This window comes from Pelecanus crispus, chromosome 8, assembly GCF_030463565.1.
Source record: "Pelecanus crispus isolate bPelCri1 chromosome 8, bPelCri1.pri, whole genome shotgun sequence".
In the NCBI taxonomy this organism is placed as follows: Eukaryota; Metazoa; Chordata; class Aves; order Pelecaniformes; family Pelecanidae; genus Pelecanus; species Pelecanus crispus.
The window spans coordinates 34949785-34958807 of record NC_134650.1 but is presented as its reverse complement, the minus strand read 5'-3'; the positions used below and the strand labels follow the sequence as shown (position 1 = coordinate 34958807).

At 37.4% G+C, this 9023-nt stretch overlaps 1 protein-coding gene across 2 annotated transcripts in view; it reads right to left on the bottom strand.

The window, feature by feature from the left end:
* Nucleotides 1–249: 249 nt before the first annotated feature.
* URI1 (URI1 prefoldin like chaperone) overlaps nt 250–9023 on the bottom strand; it is a 43078-nt gene continuing 34304 nt past the window's right edge. For both annotated transcript variants that reach the window (XM_075715282.1, XM_075715283.1), the window contains 5 exons: nt 6842–7022; nt 5990–6257; nt 5262–5404; nt 3337–3595; nt 250–1024 (listed from right to left, as the gene is read on the bottom strand). In XM_075715282.1, the coding sequence (XP_075571397.1) occupies nt 836–1024; nt 3337–3595; nt 5262–5404; nt 5990–6257; nt 6842–7022 (1040 nt within the window). In that variant the 3' untranslated portion in view covers nt 250–835. The remainder of the gene's footprint in view (nt 1025–3336; nt 3596–5261; nt 5405–5989; nt 6258–6841; nt 7023–9023) is intronic.

Here is a 9023-nt window from a genome sequence, read left to right as displayed (position 1 = left end):
TGAGTTTATGCTTCTCTCCTTAAGAGCATTCAATTTCCATGGACATTCATTAGCAGGAGGTTAAAACACAATGGCAGAAGAGAATGGACTGCTTTTATGTCCATGTGGTAGTAAACACTTCAAGCTAGAAATGCAAGTTCAAAACAAAACCCTCTCGGTGTTGTTTCCAAATTAGTAGTAAAGCAACAAAACACACACAACTTTCACAGCTTTTTTACTGAAAATTTAATTTTACAAAATACCCTTTTCCATCAAAGAAACTTCCCTGCAATGTACATGAACCCAGCGTTTTATAGATCTGTACAGTGAGATATCAGAGAGGTTTGAAAGAAGGAAAAAAACTTCTAGCAGACACCTAGTTGCAAAACCTACAGCAATGTGAATACAAGTGTGTCTTAAAATGCTAAAGCAAGTAATGCAATATAATTGGTGAATCTATTTGAAATGTGAAAAGTTTCCTTAAAATGGTCCATATGGTATGTAGAACATCACAGCTGGCACAAAACTGCCTGTATTTAGGTTTAAACACAAAAACAATGTATGTAAGGAACAGTTTTTGAAAAAGAACCCAAGTGCTGCTATCATAAGGCAAACATATACAAAGGTGCTGACAGCACACAGGGAAATCGACAAAATAAGATGAATACTCAAGTGTTCAAACACTGAACTTTTTTTTTTTTTTTAATGTTGCCAATAAACGTTTAAAAGATAACCAACGCCAAATTAACATAGGACACCCGTTTAACTACCTAGGTGTAACGCATACAGATTTACATAATCTCAACAAATGTGAAACTAGGCATGAGTACTTCAACTTCGGCTGGCTAGGCAGCACCTAGTTAGTCTGTTGCATTCTGGCAGCTTTGAATTTTGAAATCCTCTTTGTAGTTTCTTCTGGTGCTTCAGACAAAACTTCCTCTGATTTTCGCTCCAGAATGGTAGGCAGGACTGGGTGAGCAATGACTGGGTGTGGTATTAAGGAGGGAGACAAAGGCTCCTTTTCTATAACAGTTCCAGAAAATGCCTACAACAGAAAAGAATACTCAAAATGAGCTAATAAAATGCAAATGTGAAGCTATGCCCATAAGGTCATTACGCTATATTAGCCTGATTAGGATTGTTATTTCTTTTAATCAAAAGTAAAGAAATATCTTTAAATCAATGATTGTTCCTTGCATAAGTAACCAAATTGTAATTAACCTCAAAATATAGCTTGTTCAAAGATGACTGAAAGAAAGACAGTGTCTTAAAAGTACTACTTAATCTCATTCCTCCTGCATAAATGATCTAAAAATTTGCTTCCTCACTGACACTTGCTCAAGAAATAAAACAGCTGATGTAATATAGTTTCATTTTGGATAAGAAATGGAGAGATTTGCAAAGTTGGAATATGTCAGCATTTCCATCATACGTCATATTTTATGACTTAATATCTTCTAATTGCATCAAGCTGACACACTGCATACAAATTGGCAAGCACATATTTTGTTTGTTCTTTTCTCCTTACCAAATATGATCAAAAAATGGTGAAAGCAATTTATACTTAAGAGAACAGCAAACTTGCTTCCAACTGTTTCTATCTATAACAGGTCTAATAAAAACATTTAATGTTTAAAAATGACAATTTATATGCAGCTGATTATGTGACTTAATCCTTTTTAACTTAGCTAAGAAATGACCATGATTCTTGGAAAACACTGGAAAAAAGGCAACTCAGAACTACTTTTCATAAACATATTTAAGAGCAAATCACCCTACTATGTATTGAAAACAGAAAATTCAGAATGCCTAAGGACAAAGGGAAGCAGTTTAGCATCCAGGGTTTGATGCTCATACTGGGCACAAAGGAATGCACACCAGATTTATTAACTATGCTTAGTTCTGCTTTTTCATAACTCAGTTACCAAGAAAAACAAAGCAAAACAAACCAGCCATTCTTTTCTTGGAGGACCTGCAAAAAAGCAGTCTTTTTTTTGTTTTCTGCTCCAATAGCCAAAGTATGCCTAAAGCCGTGCCAGTACACAACTGCGCTGTTCTAACAACGCACTCATTTTCAAAAACAGGTAAGCAAAACACAGCCTAAGAAGATCGTGGTAAAATTAGAAACAAAAAGAAAAAAAGCTAGTGTGTTGCAAATCATAATGGAGAAATAATGTATTTCAAACACCCACAAAAACAACCAAAAGCAAAACAACAGCATTTAAGAAGGCATGTCTAACTGGAGTGTTTTGCTCACTCTCCTTCAGTTACTTAGAAAATACATTATATTGCAGAGAATAACGATGCCATATTCAGAAAATGGACTAATGGGTAACATCTAAAGTGTACTTAGATGTTTTGTAAAAATATAGCAAATATATTCCAGAAAGTATACAGCGTGAAGTGCTAACTCTACAGATGGATCTTCCACCATGAACCTTCACATCCTGCCTGGATTCGTCCATAGCTGTTTGAATGAAAAACGACGATAAACAATAGCTTTTATGAGGAATTCATTTCCTGTCAAAACTAATTTTTCTAAAACCAGTGTTTTCATTAAACCTGCCCATTGCATTGGGAACTACTGAAAACGCAGTTTCATCTAGTTTGAAAAAATTAGTGTAGTTCTTACAAAATAAAAATGAAGAATACTCTACGCCATGAATTTCAGAGCAGCGGCTACACTTAATTCTTGTACTCATCTAGTCACTAAGCAACTGTACATTTTTCCTTATGTCGTACAGTCTCTTTCCTTTATGACGAAGCCCTGAACTTTCCAAACGTGTGAAAACAGATTTGTTTAGGATCACTAATGGCCCTAATCCGGAACAAGATGAGTAGAGGTGTAACGCTTCCTTCCACAGGGCAATTCCTCTGCCTTTGGCAAGTCCAAAGAATAACTCAGCTGGTATTTGTGTGTTTTAAAACTGAAAAACACCACCTGGAAACGAGCTGTCTAGTAGCTGTGCAACACAGGTTACAGAGAATCAACTCTTCATCAACTATGAAGCATAGATTTTTCTTTTTTTTAAATCCTGCTGTACATCCTGCAGTGAAATTTTCAGGATGACCCAGTAGACATGACACTGGTTTCAGTAACGCTGGCAAGTGACTACTTTGCCACACCTTTACGGAGGAGGTTCAGGTCTCAGGGAAGCCACCCGACTCACCTCCTCCCCTCTGCCCCTAGGATGCACATGACAGAAGCTTGTCACCTGATAATGCCCTTCTGAAGCAAACTAGGTAGGAGTTAGAAAATTATTTTAAAGAAATCAAACTGATGGTATAGACAACTACAGTCATTAGATTTCTCGTTTTTATCCCTGCCAACAATCAATAATTAATTAAAAACTGTACCTCGCTTGTCCCTGAAGAGGGAGGAAGCTTTTTCAGTAGCTGCTGCTGCCCCTCCTCCTCCTCTTCCTCCAGTATGCCTTCACTGTTGTCACTCTGAGTAGCTTCATCACAGCTAACACTCCTCTGAACTCCTCGTCTGTCATCAAACTCAGCAGCACTGTTCTCACTGGTATCGCTACAAACACTGTTCTCTCTGCTTCGAGACTTCAAAATTGATTTACGAGGGACATATTCTCCATTCACAACATCAACAAAGACTCTATAAAGGAAAATGTTAGCTTTAATAAACCATTTCAGGATCAGATGACAAATTTACAGTGATCTTGCTTTGTCTTTTGTACAAATTAATTATGATGTGCTTTTCCAACTTTTTCGCTGCAGAATTACAATACTGTACCTTTAGAGGCATTTTATTTACCAATGCACAAGAATCAGTTCTGCAGAGCAAACACTGTTATGCCCTTTATTCAAGCATTAAGTTAGTACACTCTTTCAGCAGGAAATGTGTAGCTCTTTGAAAAGTGTTAGAAAACAGAATAGTGTGAGTTACAAAAAGTTAGAAAAAAGGTAAACTAAACGATTGTCAGGGTTGTTTCTGTAAAGAGAAACAGAAGATCACAATGACGGAAGGTTTTCTAGAATGAAGTCCTTGTCAAATGTAAAATATAAAAACAAATACTTGAAACATTCATTGCACATGGAAAGGATGAAGCTTTTTCCTGACAAGTGCCATAATCTTCTGCTTTCAGGTAAAAAAAAAAAAATTAAAAAAACCCAGCTTTTAAGATCAGATCAACACAAAGACACTTTTCAAGTATTAACAGACTGTAAACTGATAAAGAGGCCTCTTCCTACAGTTTGTACTCCATCTCCATGACTTAAAGAAGTCAAGGGTGGGTGGAGGAGAAAGAGTGGCATTAGAAGACAGTGCCAGTTTTATCAAACTCATAAAGGAGGAACCCAATGACTGGATGAGTTTTAAGGGTGTTACTTGTTTCTTAACAGCTTTATTCATCAGGCACTCCTGGGAACACTTGTATATCTCTACAGCAGATGGAGTTCCTTTGCAGAGCTCAGGGAGAGCACCATGAAAGAATCCTTTACCTCATCTTCAGCCCCAGCAACTGTAATTACAGGATGGGTTTTAACTTTTCACACTTTGTGACACGTTTTTTAAGATATTTAGGTGCCTGAATACACCCACATAGAAATGCAGTGTGATTTTCACAAGCTTTTAATCAACCAATCTAACAGGTGTCTGTGTTCATCTTTACAAACCTAAATACTTGTTTTAACTCTCCTGTCAGTTTAGTATTTTATACACTCCTCTAAGCCCAACACTGTTTTTCAAGCTCTCCAAATGTGGGTGTTCTACAGGTGAGCACTTCTTTTTACAGAGAATAGAGACAGTGATGGACTAAAGTCAGGGAGAGAGAATGCAAGAGGAACTATGCAAACAAGGACCTGAGTATATATTTGAAGATACTGGAAGGAAGAGACAAAACCCAGCAATTAGTGACTGGGAAAGGAGGAGTATTACAAGTGATAGGTCTGGTCAGTTATGTTTGAAAACAAACACAGAAGCAAATGACATGGAATTAACCAGCATACATAACAAAATGCTGTATTTCTTTACGCAGATGCTACGTACCAGCAAATCTACCTCAATTTCAGAAGCTCTGAAAAGTAGATAACTGATGAATTGCTAGTTGGAAAAGGAAATTTTAAGCTCAGAAATGTTTTATGGATATGAAAGCACGGCAACCCTGCAGAAGCCACAAACTTTCATTTTTAAGTAGTAAATTCAGTTCCAGCTGTTTCTTTCAGGAAATAGGAGGCTCAGTTTCATACTATAGGTGAACAGAAATGAAAAGAGAAGGTCTGCTAAGGGGAAAGCTCACACACCAATGCTATAAATTACACACCGGTAAATGTCTGCTGGGGTTTTGATGTTAGGCAGTTCTGGAGTTGCATGGCCATTGCCATTGCTGTTCTTCCTTTTACGCTTGGCCTCTTCTTTCTTTTCACTGAATTTCAAAGTAGTATTTTTTCCTGTGTTTATTCTTACCTGAAAATTGAACACAAATGATGGTCTAGACCATAAAATCAACAATCACCAGGCTGCAGATCAACTGACTTCTGACATTCTCCTATCCAAGCAGTTGAGGACCACAAAGCATAGATCAGTTAAACAAATGTATGAATGGTAACATTCATAGTGTGAACTGTTTATTCTTTAGGACTTGCAGTAGGCTGGGGCATTTCTTTGCACTAATGTGCATAGATTTTGCATATCATATGACAACCTGCTTATTCAAACTCTGCTCAACAGCTGAGCTGTTCAACGGTCAACTTCAAGTCAAGCAAAAAGTCATTTTAAAAACTCCTAGACAGGATACTCAACAGCCGGAAGCCAGAACAGAAAGGTACACATTTGAAGATCATTTTTTTAATACCATATTTGAAACTGCAGGAATTAAACAGTGGGTTTCAAGCATTCAAAAAAAAAAAACAAAACCAAACCAAACCCACAAATAAATGTCACCTACAGTTAGCATTCTACATTATCTACAGTATCTAAAATTTTCTATTTTAGATATGCTATGTTTTATGCAATCTCTTGAGAAAAAGATAAAAATAATAAAGTACAAACCCTTTTAGGTTCAACAGTGTGAGAGAAAAAAATAGTTGGAACAGAGTTATCTCCAACATCTATGTCATCTTCATCATCACTGTGATAATAAGTAGAGCCATTAACTTGGCCACCAAACAAGTCTGAATTTGTTACTCCTTCATGGAAGTTGCCCTGAGTAATACAGTCTTCTGCTGTATACATCCCATTCAGATCTGTCCTCTTATCTTCTTTCTCCTCTTCAGAGGAGGTTGTATCTTCTCCATTTGTCTCAACTGTATCAGGCATCCTATGAAATGAAAAATATCTAAGTCAACTAAGGCAATTCATACTCTTGAGAGACACAGGCATCTAAAATAATGAACAAGCCTGTACATAATTTTCTTTACCCAGGTACTATATTTTTAGCCAGACTGTGGAACCTTTTTTATACTCTGTAAGAATGACTATGTCCTTTCCATGTCAACTGGAAATACCAAAACTGTGACATTGTGGCTAATAACATATGCATTGCTTTAGGATCAGAACACATCTAAGGATGTCATTAAACACTGAATGTGTAACTCCTACATTGTAAACAATGGATTTTCCTAGCCTGTGGGAAATGGGTTTTACTTCCCCCTTTTCTATCACCTTAAAGAAAAAATACTATAATGCTGGACTGCTCTGGTTGCAGAGAGGCAGATTTTAGCACCTTTGCTCTTGCAGTGCACGCTTTGTTCATGTTCCACCCTTCTTCCACTTATTACAATTTTAACTGCATCAGTCTAGTCAGCTATTTGCACTTATGGTGAGATCCTTTGTGTACAAACAGAATCACACACCTATAGCTTTCTGAACTCTAAACCTGACTGTGCTACAGCAGTACTATACCTGTCAAGTTCACCAAGTATCTCTTCTTGTCTCTCGAGCTCTTCTAAGCGGGCCCACAGTTCCTCCTCTGACTGAAAACGGCCCATTGATTTTGTACCACTTCCATTTGCTGCAAAATCTACCTCAAAAACGTTTGATACTTTTGGCTTTGAATGAGGTTTGTGAGCAGTTCGGTATTTTCCTGTGTAACAAGAAATAAGACGCAATTACTAAAGCAATCGACAAAAAAACAAACAAAAAAAAACACTGGGGAAAAAAAACCACAAAGGAATTAAGGAATATGGGCAGAACATTTTCCATTTCAAATTATTGTTTAACTGTTTAAGTGAAACTGTCAATGAACCAGAGCACCAGCACAGGATAATAGTCTCCGGATGTTACAGAAATACCAAGGCAAAGCAGAGATGTTTATTTGCAAAGCAGGAGACACTGATCCTATGACAGTTTTATTACAATGTGGGGATTTTTACCTCTTGTGCCAAACAGTAGACTTTGATTTGCTCTAATAGATACCAACATGTGAATGTGACATTTGCTCACCATCCCATTAATAGCACATTTTATTAACTGCGAAAGCAAACCTAGTTTGTACTTTAGCTCACTTTGGACAAAGTCACCTATATTTAAAGAGCAGAGTCTTTTTGTTTTGGGTTGGGGTGTTTTTTTTTTTTTTTAAATTTACAATGAAGATCATTAAAAATGATCTCCAGAGTATTCTGGAAAATCTAACCAAAATCCAGTCATTATGAATCACTTATCCTGGTGAAAAAGACCCACTCTGAAAAGCATACAAAAAGCTGCCTTTCAAAAACAATAAATATAAACCCCTTTAAAGCTTCAGAGGTGACCCGAGATGTACACTTGTGAGTAAGCGGTAGTCACTTGACAAGTTCTTGCTGGCATTTAAAAGCTTTGCTACCTAGTAAAATGGTGCATCCATGGAGGATGGGGAATACTTTTTACTATTTGAGTGCTGTCTAGCACATAGGGAACAAACCGCCTGCCAACAATACTAATGCTTTAGCCCTGTCTGTGTGAAGGGCAGGACTGCTGCTTTAATCCCCCTTCTCCCTGCGACCAGCAGCTCCCAGGGGCACCGCCTGGTTTCTCCACGGTCCCAGGCACGCTCCCAAGGTAAATTCCCTGCTCTCTGCCCATCAGCCCCACCCCACACAGCACCTGCACCTCTTCAAAGGAGTGAGGACCCTTCTCCTTCCATCACTGCCACAAATACACCCAACATTTTGTCTGTACAGTGGGACTCCAGTATCTCTACAGGTCTTTGTCAAACTCTGCTTTGTGCATCTGATCAACAGTAATACAATGTCTCCATTATTCAGCATCCTTCAAGTTTTAAAATCTCTTTCTATTAACCAATTGTGTGGCCATTTTTTTTTTAAATTCTAAGAACTCATGGCTTAAAGATATCCTTATTCAAATATGTCAGCTTATACTTTAATCCCGAGTTAAATACAAATTCAATAGCAACATTAAAAAGCAAACAGGTGACTGTAAGTAATGTTGGAATGTGTGTCCTCTACTCTTTCACAGGATAGCATTTTTCATCATCTCATTAAGAAAAGGCTGAAATGTATTTTATTGAGATTTGAATATAAATTGAGGTAAGCCAAGCAATCAAGAGTCACTTGTGAGGATTTCATTTGGTATAATTACAAAATTAATAAATAAAATTTGGAAGGATTAGTTAACAATCTATTTCAATTTGATTTTCAGATGGTGCCCTCCCGGTTTCTTTCTGTTACGCTTCAGTATTAACCACTGACTTGACTACCAAGGTAAGCACATGGCTTCCTGACCACCAGTGCTTCAACATGCCAGTGGTCTTCCCTCCTAATTCTAACAAAACTTCTGTCAGTTAGGAAACCAGGTCAGATCTCAAAGACAACAGAGGATAAGCACTTGCTGCTCCATTATCCACCGTGCTCACTCACTGTTACCACAAAGCACCACCATTAACTTCATATGCTAACCAAAAAAAAGTGAAATATTAAAATCCAGAAAAATGGAGTCATAATAAACCAATGAGATGCTCAGGATACTTGTTTTTGCCTTCCTCAGAGATACAGCCCATTTCCATGTGAACAAAACCAATTCCTAGGCTGATGAAGCCCAGCCTGCCTCAAAATAATTGCTAAATTGTTCTTTTAGCTACTTCTCTCTC